Source organism: Megascapheus bottae, chromosome 7 (genome assembly GCF_031878675.1).
Source record: "Megascapheus bottae isolate mThoBot1 chromosome 7, mThoBot2.hap1, whole genome shotgun sequence".
NCBI classification, from domain to species: Eukaryota; Metazoa; Chordata; class Mammalia; order Rodentia; family Geomyidae; genus Megascapheus; species Megascapheus bottae.
The window spans coordinates 34,546,430-34,572,240 of NC_143515.1; the positions used below are offsets into that span (position 1 = coordinate 34,546,430).

The 25,811-nt window shown below is 45.5% G+C and overlaps 1 protein-coding gene across 16 annotated transcripts in view; it reads right to left on the minus strand.

The window, feature by feature from the left end:
* Dysf (dysferlin) overlaps positions 1-25,811 on the minus strand; it is a 195,436-nt gene that overhangs the window by 129,503 nt on the left and 40,122 nt on the right. For 8 of the 16 annotated variants that reach the window (XM_090336716.1, XM_090336710.1, XM_090336712.1 and 5 more), the window contains exons 4-16: positions 24,862-24,967; positions 19,026-19,137; positions 17,900-17,992; positions 17,349-17,560; positions 14,293-14,421; positions 13,823-13,885; positions 12,724-12,774; positions 10,235-10,265; positions 9,427-9,542; positions 7,024-7,150; positions 5,318-5,421; positions 600-668; positions 336-379 (exon numbers count right to left, since the gene is read on the minus strand). In XM_090336716.1, the coding sequence (XP_090192842.1) occupies positions 336-379; positions 600-668; positions 5,318-5,421; positions 7,024-7,150; positions 9,427-9,542; positions 10,235-10,265; positions 12,724-12,774; positions 13,823-13,885; positions 14,293-14,421; positions 17,349-17,560; positions 17,900-17,992; positions 19,026-19,137; positions 24,862-24,967 (1,257 nt within the window). The remainder of the gene's footprint in view (positions 1-335; positions 380-599; positions 669-5,317; positions 5,422-7,023; positions 7,151-9,426; positions 9,543-10,234; positions 10,266-12,723; positions 12,775-13,822; positions 13,886-14,292; positions 14,422-17,348; positions 17,561-17,899; positions 17,993-19,025; positions 19,138-24,861; positions 24,968-25,811) is intronic. The other 8 variants (XM_090336723.1, XM_090336718.1, XM_090336720.1 and 5 more) reach the window with 1 other exon arrangement.

Genomic DNA, 25,811 nt, shown 5'->3' on the forward strand with positions numbered 1-25,811 from the left:
ACCTGCTCCACACCTGTTGGGTCATCTTCCCCAGCCTGGGGGACCCCTCTGTTCTGCCCCTCAAGGTGTCAGAGACTCTCTTCCCAAGCACCCCTGCTTCCAAGCCCTGACAAGCGAACCTGTCCGTGCTGAACTCCTCCAGTCCTGAGCAATGGGTACCTCAGCCGTCCTCATCTGCCAGTGCACATCCTCCCTACTGGCCAAGGGGACTGCGAGCAAACCTCCCACCCCGCCCACACCCACAGAGGGCCACCTCACCGGCACGTCCTTCCTCCTCTGCCTGCCCCGCAGCCCCCCAGGGCAGCCACCTCCACAGATGCACACTCCCAACTCACCAGTCCATGACACGGATCCTCATTTTTTCACACATGGAGGGAAACTGAGGAGGGAAAAGGAAGTAAGTTGAGAATGGGCCTTTTAAAGAAAATGGCACCCCACCTTAGACAAGCCCAAGGTTCTTGCAGGATGCTAGGGAGACAGGGAGCCCAGAATTCACACACACACACATACACACACACACACACACACACACACACACACACACCCCCATACCCATAAAGTCCCAAGGGCAGGGGTGAGGGTGTGGAGTTGCATCTCACCATTGCAGGCAGTGTGATGCTCTGATTCCACTGGGGGTTGGCTGTCTTCTCCAGGATCTTGCTGCAGAGCTAGGAGACACAGAGAGTGGGGGATGGAAGTCCCTAAGGATCTGAGGTTCCACTGTACTAGCCAACAACCATTCCTTGCTCCTAATGCTAGGCAGTTCCAGGGCCTTAGAACCTGGTGCTTCAGGCTTAGACACAGAGTCTTGTCGACCCAGAGGTAGAGGGAAGCAGGCCATCAGAAAGCCCAGTCCTTCTACCTTGAACTCATAGGGAACATGCTCCTCCCCCACCCCTCATTACAGCCCTTCCCAGAGGCCTCATAGCCTAGCACATTTCCTTCTCCCCATCATCTTAGATCACCTGCCAGTTTTGAAGACTTGGAGCACGGGACAATCAGAAAGGGGGATGGGGGAAAGATGAGGGGGCTAAGAGAGAAACTAAATTCACTGAAGATACAAACCCTATAAGCCACAGCCCATCTAAAGACCAGACTTGTCACAAACAAGAAACTTAGCGAGCATAGAAATAGATCCAAGCCAGGGGCTAATGAGCCAGCTATGTCCTTGAGGTCCCTGGAGAACACCAGACACCCCAGGGCGTCCGTACCCACACATGGGGACAGTGGATTCCATTTCAATTACATAGATTCTAGTGGGCTGGCATGTTCTTTTGCAGATCTCTTCCTATAGGCCCTGTACTGTGCACACACATCATGTTGTGTGTATGCTGTCTCATTTAATGAGCATCTGAGTTAGATCAGGGATTTCAGGTCCCCAGAGGTGAAGATAGAGTCACTATATCCCCTGTCTTCATCCCCTGACCTCCCACCACCAACTCTTATTCCCCTTCCTCCCTCCCTGTTATAAAAGAGGACTAGGCAAAGTGTGGCAGAGGATTTGCAGAGAGTAAGAAGGAAGGAAGGGGACAGCAATCAAACAATGGGCAAAGAAGAGAAGACAGCTCACAGGAATGGTAAAACCTAGAAAATGATGTTTCACTTCACTATTAATAAATGAACTATAAGCAAAACAGTGAGACATTACACAATCTCTCGTACATCAGATTAATAAACATCTCTGTAGGCTGATAACCCACTGTTGGTCAAGGCTGTAGGAAATTGCCCTCTCATACTTTGTGTAAGAAAATGAGATTGTTTTACTCCCTTATGGGGCAATTAACAACTATTAAAATTACAAGCATATTTCTGGACTTATCCATTCTACCTCTAGACATTAATCCTACACAAATACTTGTATGTAGACACAGTGACATGTGTGTGAGGTTACTTAATGCAGCCAATAGAGGATGGGTATATAGATTATGCTCCATCTATAAAATGGTATATTATGCAGCTCAGAAAAGGAATGTGAGCCTCTGTATACACAGAGATGAAACAGCCTCCAAGTTTTATTATGAAGTAGAAAGTCCAAAGTGCAAAGTTAGTGAATGTAATTTTCAACTATGGGGGGGGCCACAGGGTACATGCTGGTACTGAGGCTTGAAAACTTAAGGCCTGGGCACTGTTACTTAGCTTTTTGGTCAAAGCTGACTACCACTTGAGCCATAGCCCTACTTCCAACTTTTTGCTGATTAATTAGAGAGAAGAATCTCATAGACTTTCCTGCCCAAGATTGGCTTTGAATCATGATCCTCACATCTCAGCCTCCTTAGTAACTAAGATTACAAGTGGGAGCTACCTAACACAGCGTCTCCATGAAATGAGCTCCACTTTTGGCTTTTTGGTGATTAACTGGAGGTATAACCCCAGTACTCAGAATAAGAAGAATGCAGGAAGATTATGACTTAAGTTTATCCTGACATACATAAGACCAAAAACAACAAAAAAGAATATTGAAATTATATATACATACATATATGTACTGTGTATGTTTAGAATATTCATCTAATGGAATATTATACAATTATCAAAAAATTTCAGACTTCAATATGATGGCTCACATTTGTAATCTCAGCTATCACTAAGGCACAAGCAGGAGGATCATGATCTATAGCTTTCCTTGGGCAAAAGTCACAAGATCCTATCTGAAAAAAGGGGGTACAGGGCTGGTGGCATAGTTTAAGTAATAGAGCTCTTGCCTAGAAATTTTCAGGCACAGATTTCAAAGACAATTTAAGAACCCAAGGAAACAGTCAATGTTAAGAAGTAGTTTACAGACTGTGTAGACACCATTAATTCTCCAAGTAGTTTGACTCTCCAAGTGCATTATGAAAAATTACTGCCAGCCTTGGTCACATTCTGGTCAACTGGTCAACACATAACCTTGTTTTATATATATTGGGCTGAAGTTCATATTGGTGATTCATTCACATAAAACTCTTGGCATGAGCTCTGTGCCTTGCCAAATGAAGCTAACCCCGTAAGAGAAAATCACCAAAGAGTACTGCAATGCTGGGCTCTGAAGCCATTTTAAACAGTGAAATCATCAATGAAATGCAAGGAAAGCAAAAGAAATGTGGCACTAGATAGGCCACGAAAAGAAAAAGTCACATTTGTAATATTTCTATCTAAGACATCTGGAAGGGCACCACCTAGGGTTGAGGTTGTGGGGGACAGGAAAAACAAATCAAAGCGAGGCAGAAGAAAGCCACATGCTAACAAGCAAGAGTTGTGTCTGGGATAATGTGAATACAGAAATGTTTCATTTTCCTTTGCTTTGATTTGTTTTTCAATTCATAACAATGTGTTTTAGTCTTACAGTCAGGAAAAGAAGGGCTTCTTTAAAAACATTTTTACTGGCAGATTTTGTTGTACAAAGGAGTTTCATTGAAATATTTCCATAAGTACATACAACAGAAAAGGTTTAAAGCTTCACATAACAAAAAAAAAGTTTTAATGCCTCCTGGTTCTGTCCTACCACCCCTTCCTTCTCCCAGATGCAAAGGCATCTGTGAACACACACACACACACACACACACACACACGCACACACACACACACACACACACACACACACACACTGATCTATATTAGTAACTTGGCCAACTCATGTTTGGTTTACATCTTGAGTAACAGTGCCACCAAGTGTCCATAAGAGGAAATGCAAAGACATCCCAGTAGGATGGGTAGACAAATCCTGAGGCTTTTTAGACTCGAATATAATGAGGAACTCATTTCCCATGACTCATACCTGTAATATCATCTACTCAGGTGGCTAAGATTGAGAATCCAGGTTTGAAGTCAGTGGAGACAGGAAAGACCAAGAAACTCTTACCTCCAACTAATCACCAAAAAGCCAAAAGTAGAGCACATTTTTCATGGAGCCGCTGTGTGAGGCTCTAGGGAGTGAGCCAGCCAGAAGAGGTTCCCCATGGCCAGACTAAAATCATGTGAGGGGGGGGAATACATAATGATTGACTTCCATAGGCTGAAATAATTGGGCTGGGAATGTGACTTATGGGTACAGAACTTGCCTGGCATGCATGAAGCCCTAGCTTCAATTCCTCAGCACCAAACAGAAAAAGCCAGAAGCCTTGAGCAAAAGATGCTCAGGGACACTGCCCAGAAAAGGCCCTGGGCAAAGATGTTGTTTACATAAAAATGCCAGTTAATAGAGAAAAACGAGGTGATAGTGAGAAACCTGCCCTCTTATTGAGGCAGAGGTCTATGGATGGCTAACACATCAGTCATAGAGCACAAAAAGGTGACATTTTCCAAAAAGGGACGTATTCTTTACCTGACTTATACAACAGTAACCCCTCTACACATCACCTTTATAATAACAATTTAAAAAAATAAAGAGTGGGGGCCAGCAGTTTGGCCTAGTGGTTAAAGTGCTTGCCTAGCATGCACAAAGACCTGGGTTCGATTCCTCAGTACCACATACATAGAAAAAAGCCAGAAATGGTGCTGAGGCTCAAGTGATAGAGCTCTAACCTTGAAAAAGTCCAAGGACAGTGCTCAGGCCCTGAGCTCAAGCCCACACTGGCAAAAGAATAAAAATAAAAATAAAGAGTGCTAAGAAGCAGATCATCTTCCTAGAGCCAAGATATCACTCCCAAGGACTTCCCGTCGCCAAAGGGGGACTATTTACTTCTGCCAGGGGGAGGTCTGGAGACACTCCCTAACCAAGGGATTAGATGATGATCACGCTGGCAGACACCAGATAGTGTACTTCCTGTGCTACAATATACTATACGGAACTTCACCTGTGACGAATTCTTAGCAAAAATAATAATAATAATAAATTTAATTTAATTTTTTTTAAAAAACCTCATTGGGATCTAATTGAGTCTAAAATCCTAGCTTTAGTTGCCAGGAAATATAGGAAACACAGAATCAAGTTAAATAATAGCGTAAGGAAAGCAGAGAATCCAGAGATTGGGTAAATTGCATGGACTCTCCCCCAAAAAAGCAGTGCCATATGATAAGAAAAATGTCAGGCAGGAGCTGTTCATCATCATGAAGAGAGATGGCTGGGCATGGGGGTGAGCATGTAGGAAGTCAAAAGCTTCATGTGGTGTATTCTTTTGTAAAAAGAAGAAAAGAAATGCATTCACTCTACCTTTGATGGTGGTATCCCATTAAGATGGAGGTTCCTGGAGTGGAGAGGCTGGAGTCAGGAAAGATGACTCCGGTAAGCCAGCCACTGTAATCCTAGCTATTCAGGAGGCTAGCACCTCACTCTGTCCTGTGCTGTCTAGGGCTTGTTCACAGGACCCCAACTACCCCCCTGCAATAGGTTGCTCCTTACCATTTTCCCAGCAAAGTTAACCTCCACGAAGGGGTCCACCAAGTTCTTCTTATTACTGTCAAAGCCAAAGATCTGTTTCACGTTGTCCATCACAGCATCGTCCACTGGGGAGAAGATCAGACTGGTCACTGCCCATCGAATGCCCCTTCTAGGCTCCAACTTTCATCCATCTGTCTCTAATCAGCCTGGGACTTCCTGGGTGAGACACTGTGTGTGGTCCTCATAGAGGGCCCAGCCCAGACACTCTCAGAACAGTAGCTTCTAATACACTGAGTAGCAGGAGTGTCTCACATCTACAACCCAGCTACTCAGGAGGCTGCAATGGTAGAATCTGTCCTAAGCTGGCCCCAGACAAGAGTATAAGACCCTACCCAAACAAAGTAACATAAAAAAGAGCTGGAGCCATGGTTCCTGTGGGCAAGCACCTGCCCAACAAGCACAAGTTCAAAACTTTAGTATTCCCCACCCAAAAACCCCTCCATATTTCATTTGTATGTCATTAAAACATAAACACTCAAACACCCTTATGAAAATGTGTAACAAGAACCTATGTGGCAGATATTCTTCCCATTCTACTGTATGATGACTGGCTGCAATGCTAACACTGCTCTGAAATAGTGGTTCCCAACCCAGTCCCCTGGGGAACATTTAAACAACACCACCCTGTGAGTCCTACCCCATCCCAAGTTAATCTGAAAGGCTGAAGGTGGGGTCCTGGCCTCTGACCTTTCTGAAGCCCTCTCTAGGTGGTTCTGTGAGGCTAGGAATACCTCTGTGGCTCTGGGATATTCAGTGTAACTGTGTGTTTAGTAAACCCTGAACTAGCTTTCCTAGGAGGGTAAGGAGAAAATCACAAGGGACTTGTGACTGACTAGCTCCTTGGGACATGGGACATTCTATGCTGAAACCAGGTCGTCCTAGGTAAATAGGGTTGGTGAGTCATGGAGCTGTGTTTATCATCTGTGCAGATCTCAGAAGTTCTTCATGCAAACCCTCCCAACACTGCAGCCAGTGCCCCCCGCCAGAGCCTGCCCACATCCAGTTTCCACAGAAGAAAAGGAAATCGGTGAGCTCCATCCTGCCAGCAGATGGCGCTGCCTCCCCCAGTGAGCCCCATGAAAACAGCCCTCAGAGTGGCCTAAAAGGGCCTGGTAAGGCCAGGGGACACTGGAGGAGAGTCCAGGAAGCACTGGGACTCTAGTGCTTGTAGCTCAATGCTTGTATCTAACTCTGCCTGTATGTGTTTCTTTCCAGTAAATTCTGATTGTTGAGTTTGGGAGTGTAGCTCAGTGGTAGAGAGCATTAGCAATTGTGAAGCCCTAGGTTCAACTCCCAGTACCACCAGGAAAAGAAATTCTGATTGCTTAACTATCAAGACAGGAAGGGAACAAACAAATAAAAACCCTAGGCAACTTAAGGAGGGTTGAAGCATCATCCAGACAGCAAAAAGGAAAGCCAGCTGGCACTGGTCTCTAATAGACTCCCCTTTTAGAGGCTGACAGGCCAAGCAAAGACAGGGAAAGAGGGCAGTCCTGTGGTGGAGAAGGGGGGTGTAGCAGGAATGGAACCAGGGACCCACAGCTGGAGAAACAAACTTTGTTTCCTTCCCCCAGGCAGCAGACTTTGACCTGGCTTGGGTCGACCTTCACCATGGGCCAGCAGAAGCCTCTGGCAGGCCTGGATGCCAGAGTGGGTGCCACACTCACTCTGTGGTAAGTCCTCGGCCCTGAAGAGCTTCAGGCAGAAGTGGGCTCCTCGAAGGGCCACACCTGTTGGTCTGAGTAGGTTGCTTTCGATGTCCTCCTTGTCTTCCAAGGGGTCTTTTCTGTCCAGCTACAATGCAAAACAAACATAGCTCCTCCTGTTGTCTTTTTTCAATGTATTTTTCTTCTATTTTATTATCTTAAAGAAGTTGTATAAAGGGATTTCAGTTCAATGGGTATAATGTATCAATACCACCCCTTTCTTCCTTCTCTCCCATCCCTCCAACCTCACCCATCCTCTCAAGTTACCTAGTTACCTGTTTAGTTCCATATTTACACATGTATACTGAATATCATAACTGTATTCACCCATCCTTCCCCTCTTTATCTTTCCTCTTGCCCTTTCACTCTACTTCTAACAACACATTTCAGCCTTCTGGTATTCAATCTGTTAAACTACGTTAATTGTTTGACGGCATTGTACCATCACAATCCTCCCCTGCACGTACCATACTTTAATCAGTATGATTGTGTTATACACATATGACCCTGTACATGTTTCCATGTACATTCATAATTTAGATCCATCTTCCACATATGAGAGAAAATGCAAGCACTTTGTTTCTCTGAGGCTGAGTCTTCATGCACAATGTTTCATGTTTCTCTGCTAAGAGCTCCCCTTACCACCCTTACATAGTGCTCATAGTGGGCTGTGACCCTTCACCTGACACAGCCCTCGTTGGCACAGCGGAGACGTTAGTGCTGACCTCCCAGCTCCTGGCAGAATCCTCTGCAACAGTGATGTGATTGCATGTAGCAGCCTTCCAATCAACTCCAGGCCCCTCCCTGCACCCCCCAGCTATGAAATGACACTGTAGCAAAAGCTTTCTGAGCTAGCCACTATATGTCCAGGAACACCCGTTCACTCACACAAATGTTTACCCAATGACTAGTTAGCATTAGCTGAGTGCATAGTAAAGTGGAAAGAAGTCCTGCCTTAAGATACAGGGATAGGGCTGGGAGTTTGGCCTAGTGGTAGAGTGTTTGCCTAGCATGCACGAAGACCTGGGTTTGATTCCTCAGTACCACATACATAGAAAAAAAAGCCAGAAGTGGTGCTATGACTCAAGTGGTAAAGCTCTAGCCTTGAGAAAGCCAAGGACAGTGCTCGGGCCCTGAGCCCAAGCCCAGGACTGGCAAAAAAAAAAAAAAGATACAGGGATAACATACCCCATACCCCTACACAAATGAAGGCAATAACATATGCTGTGCATTCCGATGGGAACGTTAATAACAAACACAACCTCCACCACTTATTGATTTTTCTGTGCCTTTTCATTACATCATGACATCACCCTCTTAGAGAAACTTGAATGGTCTTCAGTGTGAATGGATAGATGCTCAGAGTGCTGGTCCATAAATGATTCTCTAGGCACAAACCCCTAGAATGCCCCTCCTCTGCAGACGAGCAAGGTGAAGCCTCACATAGGCTGGGTGAGCACAGAGCATGAGGGGGTGTGCCACCTAGAGGGAAGGGATGGGGCATCAGAAAGCCTTGCTGGTCCTAGCTTGTGACTCAGGCATTCCACAAGCAGGCAGTTAGAGGAACCAAGATACAGGCTGCTGTATTTGGCAGCTGGGCAGTGAAGGGACGGGAGAAGAGTGAGACCAGGCTGGCCCCACAGACTTGCCCTGCTTCTCACTCAGCACACTCCTGACTCATAGACACCTGCCTCAGTATCCTTGCTGCAAAATACTCAATCCCTGAATGTTCAGAGGGCCTGAGTACTCAGGGCCCGAACCTCTTTTCTCAAAATTTATTTTAAACCTTCTCACCACTGGCACCTCCCAGGGCAAATCCTTCATAGTGACCACCTCCCACTTAGAATCTATAACCTACTGAGGTTATACATGATCATGATGTATCTTCACGCAATGGAAGCCACTCTTTTTTGTGTGTGTGTGCCAGTCCTGGGCTTGAGCTCAGGGCCTGAGCACTGTCCTTGGACTTTCTCAAGGCTAGAGCTCTACCAGTTGAGCCTCAGCACCACTTCTGGCTTTTTTCTATGTATGTGGTACCGAGGAATCGAACCCGGGTCTTCATGCATGCTAGGCAAGCACTTTAACCACTAGGCCAAACTCCTGGCCTGATCACACTCTTGTAGAAAGAAAACTACCCTGGAAGAAAGATGTATGATGCTGATATTGGCTCTCTCCTGGTGTTAGAATTATGAGTGATTCATTCTTTATGTGGATTTTTTTCTACATATTCTACTGCAGTTTGTGTGATTAGCATGTATTCTTTAAAATCAGGGGGAAAAAATCAAAAGATATGGGATTCTGCATCATGCCACCACCAGGTGCTCTGGGAGGCCCTGTGAGGAAGGCCCAGGAGAAGGTACTCACAGGAGCTTCATCTCCAGGCCCCAGCACACAAAGACTCGCTTTCAAGTAGCCTCTGGCCCCAGCAGAGAAATCATCAGGATCCGAGAGCAGCAGCCATTTCCTGAAATAGGTGTGCCCTAAAAAAGACATTATACATAGGTGGTCCTAGAATAGCAAGGCCCCAAGTCAGCAGCCAGGACCAGGAGCCCAGGATGAACCATAGATGGTGCGAGGCAGGACTCGGCCACTGGAGGAAATGATAGGACTCCAACTTTTACAATCCATGGGGCCACCAAGAACTCACAACACTGACCAGAGTTTGGAGTTATCCTAAGGGTGCCACAGTCACTCAATAGATCTGAGGAATGGATTTAGCTACTGAGGATCATGATATAATCTATGCCTGGTGATAGTAGAAAGTAAGTATATATCTCAAATATCATTTTATTATGATCTAGATACTTGGAGTCTCTATGCAGGTCAAAGTCAGAACATCTACAGGGGCTAGAGAAGCTGAACAAAAGGACATGTCCCACTTTCTCTCAAAGTGACCAGAACTATAATAAGGAAAAGAACTCTGGACTCATCACCAAACACACCACCCCTGCCAGGTGAGCCAAGCTCCAGCAACCTTTCCAGACTGATTGTCCTTGGACAAGGTAACTAAGACAATGTTGGGGGAAGGGTTGGTCCTCCTGAGGGCTGGCTGCATGGCAGATGGATCCCTTCCCTCTTTTCCCTACAACCCCCAGGGAGAAAAGCGGGCTCCCCAAATGAGGGTCCCCAAGAAACAAAAGGCAAGGATATAGCCAAAGAGATGAGAACTCACGGGGCTCTCTGTAAATGGTGCCCACGTCCATCTGAAATCAGAGAAGAAACACAAATCAAACTCCTGCCATTGAAGTGCTAAGCCAAGCCCCAGGCATTAGATGAGCCCATTTAAAAGACACGCTTTTGAAGCACTTGGAAACTTAACTCTGATCATTCAGTACCACATTATTTTGGTCCACAGTTTGGTAAAGTATGCTTGTTAAAGAAAAAGGGAAGCCGGGCGCTGGTGGCACACAACTATAATTCTAGCTACTCAGGAGGCTGAGATCAGAGGATCATGGTTCAAAGCCAGCCCTGGCACTAAAGTCTATGAGACTCTTATCTCCAATGAACCACCAGAAAACTGGAAGTGGCACTATGGCTCAAGTAGTAAAACACTAGCATTGAGCTAAAGAGCTCAGGGACAGTGGCCAGTCCCAGAGTTCAACCCCACGACTGACAAAAAGAAAAAAAGGATAACCAAATACAACAAAATGGTAATTAGGTTTTCTGTACATGGTAGATTTGGGTGAGAGTTTTTATTCTTTTTTATTTTTTAATTTTTGGTTAAAAAGCATAGGTTGCTAGGGAGCTGGTGGCTCATGCTATGAACCAAGCCACTGAGGAGGCTGAGATCCAGAGGTTTGCAAGTCAGAGCCAGGCCAGGCAGAAAAATCTTCAGACTCCATCTCCAAACTAACTAGCCAAAAGCAGGGCCCGAGGCATAGCTAAAGTGGCAAAGAACCAGCCATGAGCAAATAAACCGTGAGAGCACCAGGCCCTGAGTTCAAACTCAGTAACAACAACAACAGCATAGGAGCCAAGTGCCAGCGGCTCACACCTTTAATCCAGGCTACACATGAGGCTGAGATCTGAGGATTATGGTTCAAAGGCAGTCCAAGCAGACAAATCCAAAGACCCTTATCTCTAATTTATCAGGGAAAAAGAGCCAGAAGTGTGTGTGTGTGTGTGTGTGTGTGTGTGTGTGTGTGTGTGTGTCTCCCTCTCCCCCCCTCTCTCTCTTCCGCCCTCCCTCCCCCCCTCTCTCTCTGGCTAGTCCTGAACTCAGGGCCTCAGCACTCTACATGAGCCTATTTGTGCTCTGCAACTTGAACCACAGCTCCACCTCTGGCTTTTTCTGAATAGTTTATTGGAGATAAGAGTCACATGGACTTTTCTGCCTGGGCTGGCTTCAGATTGCAATTCTCACATCTCAGCCTCCTGAGTAGCAAGTATTACAGGCATGAGCCACCAGCATCCAGCTAGAAATAATACCTTTTACCTTAACCTTCATGTTTTTAGGACAAGAATATAAAGATGTTTTTAAAGAAAAGAATGTAAAGATTAGAAACTTAAATCATAATTAAGACTTCATTTGTTACTGAATAACATAGATTCAAACCCACTCCTTTACAAAATGTTTCTCCAGAAAATTACACTCAGGTTTCTTCCTATGACCACTTCCCTTGGGAGCGGGGAATGGGGAGTCATTTATCTGGATAACAGAAGCAGCTTCAAAATGTGAACCGACTTCATGTCTGAGAGGTTAGAATTTGAGCCCTTGTTATCTTCATCTGGATAAAGTAACTTAACTAATGTTGATGGCCACCCCAACCAATCACTAGGGAAATCTAGGACGAACTCTGTGTGACCAGGGGGTTCTTTAACTTGAATACCAGTGGTTGTTTACCTCAAAGCCCAGGTACCCGCTAGAAAGCATACAGGCTACCCCCTGGCTGCATGAAAGGCTGAGATTCCCTCTTGTGTGTGTAATCTCTTAGCAGACTGCCTGAGATGTACAACCCACCCGTAGGTTCATGCTTAGCCAGTAAGAAAAGCTTTTGCTTTCTCTGCTATCTTTGCAGAAGAGTTTTCTGAGTTGGGTGATTTTATGCAATTTGTTCAAGGAGGAGTTGTAATTGTATTTTCAAGATCACATGCTTGTAATTCCAGCTAAATAAGAAGAGCCTGGGTGCCAGTCGGTCATACACAAATATTCAGGAGGCTGAGAGCTGAGGATGTGGGGTTCAAAGCCAGCCTAGCAGGAAAGTCCATAGACTCTTATCTCCAATTAACCATCAAAAATAATGGAGATGGATGTATGGCTCAAGCACTAGTCTTGAGCAAGAAAGCTTAAGAACAATACCCAGGCCCTGAGTTCAAGATGCAGTACCAGCATAAGAGAGAAAGGGGGAAAAGAGAGAGGGGAGAGAGAAAAAGAGGAAGAAGGGAGGGAAGGAGGGAGGAAGGGAGTGAGAACAACAATCTGAGGTCAGCCCAGGGAGCATTCATGAGACCCTCTCTGAAAAATACCTAAAGCAACAAGGGCTAGGGATATAGCTCAAGTGGTTGGAGCAACTGCCTAGCAAGGGTGAGATGCTGAGTTCAAACTCAAGTACCACTACATAGGCCACAGAATCTCTGGAGTGCCTTCCTTAGTATTGTCTACAGAGCTTCTAGGAACACGGAGAAGTGAGGAGTGGCTGTTGCAGGAAGAGAGACAGTTACCCGGAACTCCCCGACGAGAGCATCTGTCCTGAGGGAACGGGAGTCCACCACCTGGAAGGAGAGATCACGGACCAGTGAAAGTGTAGCCCAGGCAAGTCCAACCCCACAGCTCCTCCCTCCCAAATACAAACAGCAACGCCTACTCCAGTCCCTGTGGTAAGTACTGTGATTACCCCACTTGACAAATGAAAGAAAAGAGGCTCAGAGGGATTACAAGACACCCAGTGTGCTCATTTGTCTTGTCAATTTGATTGGACCGAGAAGCATCTAAGAGATCAGTAAAGTGCACTTCTGGGTGTTTGTGAGTGATTCCAGAGAGGATGGTGAATTCATATGTTGACAGATTCATAAGTTGATAGCATTATTGACAGATGGTGAAAAGTAAGACGTGGGGCCTGGTTGGAGGAAATAGGCTACTTGGTTGGTTGGGGAGAGGGGTGATTCCTGGGGTTGTATCTTGCTCTGGTTCCTTCCTATATATCCTTTCTTTGCTTCCTGGATGCCATGATATCAGCTGCTCTGCCAACTGTAGCCAGGAATACACCAAACTCTCTGAAACTGAAAGCCAAAATAAATCCTTCCTCCTTTAAAGTGTTCTGTTACTACTATGCGAAAGTAACTAACACATATGGCAACTCATATCCACACAGACAAGACTAGAATCCGCATGGTCCAGTTTGGATTCTAAGTTTAACCACTAGGTCACACTACCTTTGTGACTTAGTGTGTGACAGGTGTGGGAGGGAACTAAGGTCCAGAGAAAGAAGATGTTGGCTGAAAGCAGACACAAGAACAGGCGAAACAAGGTGAAACTTGAAGCATCCACTACAATGAGAGATTTCATGCCTCTAACCTGAGGTACCAGCTGAGCTTCCAGGAACATTTCTGGAGCCAGCAGAGCGTAGGCTGAGTTGTACACTTATCCAAATACCAAGACTTAACACACTTCTCTAACACACACACACACACACACACACACACACACACTCATGCACTCTGACAAGCAATGCACACTACCATGTACACGAATACTGAGACAATAGCACGTGTATGTGCCTACACATAGCCCATGCCGAACGCCGTGTCCACTGAGACTTACCGTGATAAAGATAGGCTCATCAAACAGCTCCATGGGTGAGTCAAACATGTTGAAGAAAAGAGTCTGTTGGTGAAGAGCAAAAGGGAGACACATAAGCATCCTTGACCCCTCAGGCCCGGCATAGGGATGATCACCATCCACAAGCCTCCAAGAGCTTAGGGCACGTCCACACGAAAATGAGGCCTGAGCTCCAAGGACCTCACAAATTCTAGTGTATTCCACCCCTGACCTCAAAGAGGATGTCATTTCAAGACAGTTCTATAGGATGCCAGGCATGGGGAACAGAGGATCCCTGAGCAGAAATAAGCGCTGAAGCACTCTTCTCCAACTCTTCAGAACACACTGTTCAAACCCTGGCATGTCTTCTGACCAAAGTTGGACTCCACACAGGAACACTCTTGAATGTTTGCTCTGGGCTCCCCGTTTGAGGCCCTACCAAAGTTCTGGCCTTAATGCCCAGTGTCTCTCACCTCATTGAAGAGAGGGTTGTTTCCCTTGTGAATCCGAGTCCTTTTGGTCTGTCCAGCAGCTGTGACCTTGACTACAGGCTTGATATTCACACCTGGCAGCTGGCGCCCCTCAATCACCTGGACTCTGATCTGAAAGCCAGGAGGGGGCATGAGCAGGAGGAAGAGGAAGGGGAAAGGCAGGCGGGCATGCCTCAGAGCCAGTAATCTCGGAGACTGTCTCACTGCTGGCTTCTTGAAAAGCTGTTAAAATGGCACTAGGAAGAGCATTTTTTCTATCATGGGACTGGGAATGTAGCCAGGTAGAGTAGGGAGTAGGGTAGAGTTTGCCCAGTGTGCTCAAGGCCCTGCGTTCAATCTCCAGCCTGAATATATATATATATATATATACACATATATATGTGTGTGTGTGTGTGTGTGTGTGTGTGTGTGTGTGTGTGTGTGTGTGTGTGTGTCCCTTGGGTCTATAAAATTCCACAACTCCTCAGCAGAGCTATCTGCTCGTCCCGAAGAAACAACCTGCATTAAGGCCCAACTTCTGGGTCCTTTCATTCAGTACAAGCTCCACCGGCATTTTGAAGTGGCTTGAACATTCCTTACTGACAATCCCCTCAGAAGTGAAATTTACTCATCCAAGTGACCCAAGAAATAGATCTTTTTTGTGATTTGTGGTGCTGGGAATCCAGCCCAGGGCTCCTGCACACTGAGCATGCTAAGAAAGTACTCTGCCATTGAGAAACATCCTCAATCTTCACTAGTTTTGTGGTAGTGGTGATGGGTGGTATTTTAGTTGACTTGTTTGTTGAAGTGCTAGAGATTGAACTCAAGCCCTTTATCACTTAAGTTATTCATGCTTCTATTCCTTTTGCTTTTACTTGTTTGTTTTTCAGATAGGGCCTCACATTTTTGCCCAAGGTCAGGTTGGAACCATGAGCCTCTTGTCTCCATCTCTCAAATAGCTGGAATTCTATCCTTTATTCTTTAGATTATTAGATATAGTGCTTATTTATATCCTGAGAAATAAATTAAGTATTTTGTCATTGAACTTTGGGTAAACCTCTGTGCTTCCAAACATTAGCTGAAATATTTAAAATATGAAATTTTAAATTATTAAAGTATTGCTGGGTACTGGTGGCTTATGCCTGTAATTCTAGCTACTCAGGAAATTGAGATGCTAGAATCAGAGTTTGAAGCCAGCTCAGGCAGAAAAATCTGTGAGACTCCTATCTCCAATAAATCACAGAAAAAGCCAGAAATGGACCTGTGGCTCCAGTGGTAAAGCACTAGTTTGCACAAAACTGTTCAGGGACAGCGCCCAGCCCAGAGTTCAAGCCCCAGGCCCAGTTAAAAAATATTAAAATAATTTTCATGCAAAAAATAAGACATTTACATATTTCATTTTCTAATCAACTACAAGTTATTGACCGTTTTTTGACAAATAGCATTTTATAGAAGGACATATTCTTAATAATGATAAGAAAGTGGATGAGTATTTTTATTCTTTGTTATGCTATATTTTCTAAATGGCCTATGATAAACATCTATTAACTTTTAAGACAAAAAAATACAATAAGAGGGGTCAGGAGTTTGGCCTAGTAGTAGAGTGCTTGCCTAGCATGCACAAAGACCCTGGTTCGATTCCTTGGTACCACATACTTAGAAAAAGCCAGAAGTGGTGTTGAGGCTCAAGTGGTAGAGCTCTAGCCTTGAGAAGAATCCAACGACAGTGCTCAGGCCCTGAGCTTAAGCCCAGGACTGGCCAAAAAAAAAAAACATACAATAAGAGCATATCCTGGAAATAACATTTGGGGAGCTAGAAATTGTCTGTGGAGGTAAACATATAGGTCATATCCAGGATTTTGCCTTGTAGTACTATGATTTAGAGCCCAAATAAAAGTACGTGATTTGTTGAGATTAAGTTTCTGTTTATAACTTTCAAAGTAATTCTAAAGATTCAAATACTACCCAATATAACAAAATGGAAGATTGCATAGAAAAATAATAATAAGCAAAGGACCAAAATTAAAAGGCAGTAAAAATGGGATAGCAATAAAATATATCAGGACTGGGAGTGCGCCCTAATAGTTGAGTGCTTGCCTTGTATGTATGAAACCCTGGATTCGATTCCCTGGATTCAGATGGCAGAGCGCTAGCCTTCAGCAAAAGTGCTCTGGACAGTGTCCAGGCTCTGAGTTCAAGCCCCAGAACTGGCAAAATAAATAAATGTGTCTAAGAGTTAACATTAATAGTCTTTATTCTGTAAGAACTTTAACAAATGCAGAAGGATCCCTAGGTACAAGTAGGGGAGAGATACAGAGAGAAGCAAGATGCTGGACAGAGCTCCTCAAGGTTGAGACTGCTTACAAGAGGCAGATCCTGCCTCAGCAGGCTCAAGTGGAACAGACACCTGCCGCTCTGGGCGGGATCCTTGAGAGGCTGCTGGGCATAGCAAGGTGCAAGCCAGCAAGATGACCCCTGGTTAGCAAAAGAAAAAGAGAACAGAGAAGAAATGCAAGCTACAATGGAGCTCCGCAAGGACTCTTTAAACTTTTAACTTATTTACTTACTCTGCATGTGTGTGTGTGCACACACAAGCACAGGCACACACGTGTGTGCCAGTCCTGGGGCTTGAATTCAGGACATGGACACTGTCCCTGTGCTTTTTGGCTCAAGGCTAGTGCTCTACCACTTGAGCCACAGCTCCATTTCTAACTTTTTGGAAGGCTAATAGACTTTCTTCCCTGGGCTGGCTTTGAACCTTGATCCTCATGTCTCAGCCTCCTGAGTAGCAAGGATTACAGGTATGAACCACCGTGCCCGGCTATTTATTTAGTTTTAAGAACAAACCTTGGAACTGGGTAAAAGGGTCTTCTAAAGCCCCAAGACACCAAGTTCCTGCCTAACTGCTGACTAAGCAAACGCCCAAGCAAATGCACAGCTTCCTCCTAGAAGACATCTAGGATCCCAGCACATCTTCCCTGGACAGACCAGTGAGGTACTGGGCACCAGCAGCTATCTTGATGGGGTGCAGTTGGAGACTGGGGCAACCCACACATCACCTGGAAATCCTGTGGCTTGTCTGACAGCACCTTTCTGGATGGAGGCACGCTTCTCTTTCTTTTGCTTCCAGGGTGATAGGGGGGAGGATGGGAAGGTGGCTTCCTTGGGGTGGTGGGAGCCCCAGGGCCTGGAGCTCCACTCTGATCTAAAAACGGTTCTGCTTCATCTCCCGTGAGCCCCTGGTCCTCGGTGTCTTCCTCTCCTCCTGTGTCTGGGAGAGAGGACGGGACCCTCATGAGTGCTGCATTCCTCTGCTACTTCCCTCAGACCAAGTCCCACCGAAGGAGGCCTGCCCTCCCACCTTCCCATCTGCCTGCCCCCCCATCCCCATGGTGAGCCAGGATGGAAGAGCAGAAAGAAGGGCAGCTCCGGCTGCTGGCACTTGAAGATCGTCAGTCCAGTTAGTCAGCAAGAAGACAGAATGAATGGCCCTGGCCCTCCCACCCCCACCCCTGCAGGATGAATATATTCTAGCCACCACGTGACATGGCAGCAGGTGAGACGGTTACAGGTAAGCTCTGGGATCATGTAGGTCCTGGATGTGTCTCACCCGTGGGAGCTGACCACTTCTTTCCAGAGTATCTCGTGTCCACGGTGCTGTCACTGAGCAAGGACCAAGTCTCGGCCCGGCTCTGTCCCCCACCTGGCATGTGAGCAGGGCACCGCCCAGGAGGAGGGACAGGAAGGAGCTGGAGTGAACCATGTCCACCTAATTGCACCCCCACTCTCAACTCCTGCTTTCCCTGCTCATTTAGCCTGATGTGAGGCCCAGAACTAGCTGTCACGTCTAGGGGTGGAAAAGAGCGCTGGTGTGTCTTACCAAGGTCCAGCCAGGACTGGGCACTTCCCCAGATTGGCCCATACCTAGCTCTATCAGACTCACCTCACTGTGGACCCAGAGTATGTGTGGCTAGCCTTTTATCCTCACTTCTTCTGCCCCGAGTCTAGTGAGCCTAGTCCAGCTAGGCTGATAACCCACTCAAGGCAGGGGCTGCTCCAGGTTTCCTGTCATGTTACTTCTAGCCTTTCTTCACCATGGGAGAAACTCTAGAGCCTCATCTGTGTAGCTTCCTCCAGCAGACTGGACCTCCTAACAGCCACACAAGCTTCCACACCCAGCTCACTACTGGCAAGCCAGCCACCCTCTCCTGTCCTTACTTGACAAATAGATAAAAGTGAAGGGTGAGACAGATGCCGAATTTGGCTAATTCAGTATAAATCACTTCACAACTGATCGTCTCCAAGCCCAGAAAAGGAGACTGGCTAGCCCAAAGGCACACAGCTACCCAATGACAATGGCAAAACCGGAATGCATGTTTCCTAATTTTAGCCCAGGATTCTTTCAAGGAAAAACTAGAACTCTTGTCACAAAGGAAAGCTAAAGTGATGCTGGGTAACAGGACTGGGAAGTAGGTAGGGCCTCGGGCATCGCCTAAGGCAACCCCATCCTGTTGTACCCCTCTTAGAGCTGTGTAGCCAAGGGTCCAGACTCTCCCTGAGCAGAAAGGACTAAAGGAGCATCCTCATACCACTTCCTAAAGAAAGGATGTACAACATGGCAGAAGGCAAGTCTCAGAACTCTCCATCCACCCAAATACTCTCTTCCCCCTGCCTGGATACCCTCAACCAGTGAAACTGAAGGCCTCACTGCATCCCCTGACCCTGCCATGCCTCACCGGCCATGTCCATGTCAGGCAATGTCGGGGAGGGCTCTAGAGGAACAGAGGGTGGAAATAGGGGCACAGCTCCAGGGAGTGGTGTGTAGGACACTTGCAGGACCAGTGAGGCCTGGAAGAGACGAGAGTGGACAGTTGGTTAGTATATTGGCTGGATCACAACCTCAAATATCTCTCTATTTTGCCTATTTCCCCTGAAAATTATAGCTATTACAAAAGTCATATGTACAAGAGGCTATACATAGTCAGACAGTTATGGGCAGAACCTGAGATCAGATTCCACCATTCAGGAGCAGTGTGAGCTCAGGCAAGATCTGTAACCTCCCTGTGAGTCAGTTTCCTCATCTGTAAAATGAGGCACCAATGGTTCACACCTATAATCCTAGTTACCAACAGGCTAAGATCTGAGAATCAAGGTTTAGAGCAGTCCAGGCAAATAAATTTTGAGACTCTTTCTCCAAAGTAGTGGATGTGTCAAGCAGTTGAGAGCTAACCTTGAGAGAAAAAGTCAAGCAAGAGTATGAGGCCATAAGTTCAAGCCCTACGAGAGATTCCTAGGAGATTTACTCATATCATTCACATGGGCTAGGGAAGGCTAGCCATATTAAACTTCACCCTGAGCCCATCCAGTTCACAGTAGCCCCTGAACACAAGGAAAAGGCGGAAGCTCACAGCCTCACAGTCCCAGGCCAGCAAGGACCTGGCTGGGCCTCTCTCTGGGCCATGGGACCCATAAACCTTTTCTCATCCTAATAGTAACTATTCTATTTAAGAAAGTACGTTTGGGGGCCGGGAGTTTGGCCTAGTGGTAAAGCGCTTGTTCAGCAAGCATGAAGATTGGGGTTCAATTTCTTGGTACCACATATATAGAAAAAGCTGGAAGTGGTGCTGTGGCTCAAGTGGTAGAGCTCTGGCCTTGAGAAAACCCAAGGACAGTGCTCAGGCCCTGAATTCAAGCCCCAAGACTGGCAAAAAAAAAGTACTTTTGGGGACCGGGAGTTTGGCCTAGTGGTAGCATGCTTGCCTAGCATGCACAAAGACCCAGGTTCGATTCCTCGGTACCACGTACATAGAAAAAAGCCGGAAATGGTGCTGAGGCTCAAGTGGTAGAGCTCTAGCCTTGAGAGAGTCCAAGGACAGTGCTCAGGCTCTGAGCTCAAGCCCAGGACTGGCAAAAAAAAAGTACTTTTGGTACTTTTAAGGATATGTTTTTGGTCAATGTATATGTATATATGGGTATAGATATACTTTGTACAATTAATATATGTTAACACAAAACAAAAGGTAATAAAGTTTGAAAGGTATCAAAACCTTAAGGAAGAAAAATAATACAAAAATTTGGATATTTGAAATTTGATAGGGAAGGGGGGAAAACCAAGACGGGTGGGGGGTATGGGGGGGGGAGGGAAATGGGTACCAAGACATGTGAAAGGGTATCAATGTATGTGAATTAATGCACCTTCTATCTGGCAAATATCATGTAACCCTTTCACTAATTACAATAAAAAAATTTTTTAAAAAATAATACAAAAGAAAACATATTGCCATATTGCTCAAATCCCTCTATTCTTCACATCCTCTCCAATCTTTTAGAACAATAGTGACAGCTCTAGAGATGCTTTTTTTTTCTACTTAGTATAAAATAACAAGCAGTCTCCCAAGCTATGAATGTCTTTTGTAAATGATTAATAATATGTTTATAATAATAATCATCATCATCATCAGTGGACACTGGACATCCCTACTGAGTAAAAACAGTAACATCTAGGAACTCCTGGGCAAGACTGAATGAAGGTTACCACTCTCATGATTGGACCCTCCAAACTGGGGTCTAGGAAGGTCTATCCAGGGTAATAGAGGGTAGGAATAGGGGCAAAGAGGGCTCAGAACACTGAAGACAGAGATCAGAGACAATTGAGAGATTTTAAGTTCCACATCCAAGGCATGATAGGAACCGGCCCTGCGGATGTGGGAACCACCACCAGGTGTCTCCACTTGAACAGCCAAGGAAGGTCCAGTTCTCTAAAGCCTAAGGCGGCCACTTGAGTAAGTCTGAAGTAAGTCTTGGTGTCTTCTGGTTTTCTGGGGTTTAATTGGAAATAAGAGTCTCGTAGACTTTTGTGCCCAGGCTGGCTTTGAATAGCAATCCTCAGATCTCAGAGTAGCTAGGATTGCAGAGCCAACCAGCACCCAGCCTGAACAAGTTTTTAGCATGGAGGAGAGGAAGACAGCAAGTGAAGAAGATGAGGAATAAGACAAACTACAGATTGGAGAAGAGGTGGAGGTTGGCCAAACCATGGCCAGATTGGCCAAAGAACTCCAGCTAGTAGCTGAAGAATGGGACCCCCAGATGCTTTGTTTGTTGGACTTTGAGAGTGGTGTGTCAGTTTATAAAAACCTTCTCATTCATGTGCTTGTCCAGCATATACGAAAACCTGGATTCAATTCCTCAGTACCACATACATAGAAAAAAGCCAGAAGTGGTGCTGAAGCTCAAATGGTAGAGCTCTGGCCTTGAGAAAGTCCAAGGACAGTGCTCAGGCCCTGAGTTCAAGCCCAGGACTGGTGGGAAAAAAAAAAGCTTCTCACTCAAAAGAAAAAGCAGCACCTGCAACTCCATATAACTATGTTCATCATTCGGCTGAAGAGTGGAAATAAAATTTACAGCCTAGTGTGAAGATACTGTGCCAGCTGATGAAGTCTCTGATGAAATAGTGCCTTCAGCTGCACTGCAGTGTTCTTCTTGGCTGTACAGTACATTCATCTCATCATCACGTTCATCGCCATCAGCACTGCACAGCTACCTGAGTCACGATCTTCACCATTCAGGATGTATGTACTTCACTGGTGAATACCCACATCGGATTTTATATGTAGGTTTAAGAGTGTAGAAAGTATTTAAGAGCAAATGAAGTATTTATAAGAATGTGGGAAAGGTTATAAGTGAGTAGGAAAGGTTTATAGAAGAGTGGAGCAGGTTTATAAAGCCTTAAAATGTTTATAAATGATAAAATAAATATAATATCACTACTTATGCTATTGTGGAGGTCTCTGGAACATGAATTCTGCAGTTGGTGAGGGATCACTGTAGTCTTAAATTATTTTTAAAATAGAAGCATAAAAGGATCTAAGCTGGCACTGGTGGCTCTTGCCTATAATCCTAGCTATTCAGCACGCTGAGCTATGAGGATAACCATTCAAAGCCAGCCTGGGCAGAAAAATCTGTGAGACTTCTAACTCTAACTACCAAGAAAGCCGAAAGTGGAGCTGTGGTTCGAGTAATAGAGCACTAGCCTTGAGCAAAGATGCTCAAGGATAGCACCCAGGCCCTGAGTTCAAGGCCAAGAACCATCACCCCCCAAAAAAAGGAGGGCTGGGAGTTTGGCCTAGTGGTTAAAGTGCTTGCCTAGCATGCACGAAGACCCAGGTTCGATTCCTTGGCACCACATATATAGAAAAAGCCAGAAGTGGTGCTGAGGCTCAAGTGGTAGAGTTCTAGCCTTGAGAAAGTCCAAGGACAGTGCTCAGGCCCTGAGCTCAGGCCCAGGACTGGCAAAAAAAAAAACAAAACAAAACAAAGGACGCCTCTGGGGGCGCTGCAGGGGAGCTTAGCTGGGTACAGTATTCTTGGTTGGTAGTTATTTGACTTAAGGGCATGACATATATGTTTCCAGTCACTTCTTGCTTGCATGGTCTCTGCTGAGTAATCTGGGGTTATTCTGATTGGTTTTCCTTTATAGGTTACTGAACCCTTTTCCCTGGCTGCCTTTAGGATCCTTTTTTTGGTTTCTACTGATCCAGTTCGGATTACGATGTGGCGGTGAGATGTTCTTTTCTGGTCAGGTCTGTTTGGGGTTCTAAAAGCTTCTTGTATCTGGATGGGTCTGCCCTTCTGGATATTTGGGAAATTCTCTGAGATGATTCCCTGAAGTATATTTCCAATACCATTGACCTCTTTCTCCAGACCCTCCTCAATACCAATTAGCCTTAAATTAGGCTTCCTAATTGTATCTTGGACCTCCTGAAGCGCTCTCTCATTTTTCCTAGATTTGGATTGACTCATTTTCTGTTCTTTCTCTATAATAACTAAATTATCTTCAGCCCCAGAAATTCTCTCCTCTGCATTGTCTAACCTGCTATCAAAGCTATTTACTTTATTTTTCATCTCCCTTGCTACTAATTGCTCATTTTTGATGCCTTGCATCTCTTCTTTTAGATCATGTATGGATTTCTTTAGCTCCTTGATTTCCATTTGAGTGGTTAGCTCAGTAGCTTTATTTTCTTTGAACATTTGCTGGAGTTCGGTCACCTTTTTATTTGTGGATTCTATGAATTCATCCATCTTTCTTTGAACAGCCTTTATTATGACCTCCAGGATAGTGAAACAAAAGCCATATAATGAATGATTGTTGTCCTTAATGTACTATGTTGTCTCTCATCTCCTTTGCTGTCCCTTGGTTATCTCATATTGGTATAGTATCTCACTTTGTTATCTGATATATTGAATTTATTTGTATTTGAATATTTGAAATTTGATAGGGAAGGGGGGAAAACCAAGATGGGTGGGGGGTGTGGGGGGGAGGGAAACGGGTACCAAGACATGTGAAAGGGTATCAATGTATGTGAATTAATGCACCTTCTATCTAGCAAATACCATGTAACCCTTTTACTAATTACAAAAAAAAATAAAGAAAATTAAAAAAAAAGGCGGGGGGAATGCGAGGGGACTCAAAGGTGACAGACAGGCTCAGAGAATACTGCATTGAATCAGATTGTCCCACTTACATAGGCACTGTAAGGCGAGGAGGGATTCTGCTGGGAAATACTATTCCTGTTCCAGAAATCCATTGGCCATCACTAAGATAAGATGCCTTGGGAGCAAATTCCAACATCCCAAGGGTATTGGGCTAGCTGTACAATGAGCCAAAAGCCCACTTGATCCCTTCATCCCTGACAGTGTAAAGATGTCCCACTGACAGGTGTCCCCATTTTTCAACCCTGTTTGCTGTGACCCCAAGATGTTCTTAACACCCAGGGTGGTCCCAAACTGGCCACTTACCTATTCTCACAGACATCCAATGCCCCCCCACACACACACACACACAAGTCACCCTGTCTGGGAGATCTCAGGGCCTAGAATCCACCCTTCTCCTCAACAAGGCCTCACTGGGAGGAAATGTTTCCAGATCAATAGTCTCCAATGCATCCTGGGAGGTGGAGCAGAGCCAGGGGAAGGCCAGGAATTCTGGTGACCAGGAGGAAAGAGCCCTGCAGAGTATATTTAGCTCACTAAAAATAACAGGAGGCCAGCGATGAGGGCCAGGAACTGACTGCTTGGACCAGGTTAGCCCTGCGCAGACCGGGGGAGGGGCAGAAAGGACAATAGAGGAAAAGGAAGGGAGTCTGCTTAGTCCTGGTTGACAGCAGAGGGCTGTCTGTCTTTCTCTCCATGTGCTCTGTCACCAGGATGACTCAGATATTCCAAATCTGGAGAATAGGGCTGAGCAGTGGGGAAGGAAGATCTTCCAGATTACCACAGTTGACCGGAAAAGCTGCGACAGAAGATGACCTGATGGGCAAAACAAGACCCAGATGCAGCCAAACTGGTATGAGGTACCGCTGACTTTATATGTATAGGTAGAAGCAGGGCTCTCTCCCCTGCCAGTCCACTGTCCATCCTGGTATCCAAAGCCCTGGCCAGGGAAGGCCAAGCTTAGCTTCTAGGAGCTGGACTCTGACACATCAACAGGGTAAAAACAAAATCAAGTCCCAAGGAGGAAGCCATCAGGTAAAGCCTCAGAAACTATAGCCTGTGCAGAGGTCAAGGGATACTTACCCCAGTGGGATGCTGCTTGGTATCCAACAGGGGAGCAGTGAAGCTGGCAGACAGACTAGGGGTGGAAAGAACTTCACGGAGTGGGACCCTGGCTTCCCCCAGGAACCTGAAAAGACAGAAAAATCACATGTAAAGATTAGCCTGTATAGCTGGGCACGGGTGACTCATACCTTTAATCTCAAGAAGCTGAGATCTGAGCAACTTGGTTCAAAGCCAGCCCAAATAGGAAAGTCCATAAAGACACACACTATTATAGAAATTAATTTTAAAAACATTATGCTAAGTGAAGCAAACCAATTACTGTGTGATTCCACCAATATGGGGCACCTAGAGTAATCATATGCACAGTGCCTGGGTTTGCCAGGGCTGGAAGAAGAGGGAAGTGGATACAGGCTTTCATTTTGGAAGCTGCAGTCATCTTAGAGATGGATGAGAGTGGTGCTTACATACTAATGCCACCCATTGCATATCTTAGAAAGGCGTAAATGATAGATTTTGTTGTGTATATTTTTTTTTTTTGCCAGTCCTGGGCTTGAGCTCAGGGCCTGAACACTGTCCTTGGACTTTCTCAAGGCTAGAGCTCTACCACTTGAGCCTCAGCACCACTTCTGGCTTTTTTCTTTGTATGTGGCACCGAGGAATCGAACCCGGGTCTTCATGCATGCTAGGCAAGCGCTCTACCACTAGGCCAAACTCCCGGCCCCTGTTGTGTATATTTAATACATACACATAGGCACATAAAATTAGGCTACTTCTATAAGCTTCTCAACCTTAAAATCCATCCCTCTTGGAAATAGCAGACTCAGTCACCCTGCAGTTTCCCTTGCTGGGAAGACAAGAAATGTGGTATGTATTCAAGGTCAATTTTTCTTACATTTCTTCTTCTTTTTGTCAGTTGTGGGGTTTGAACTCAGAGCCTGGGTACTACAGTCCCAGAGCAATTTTACTCA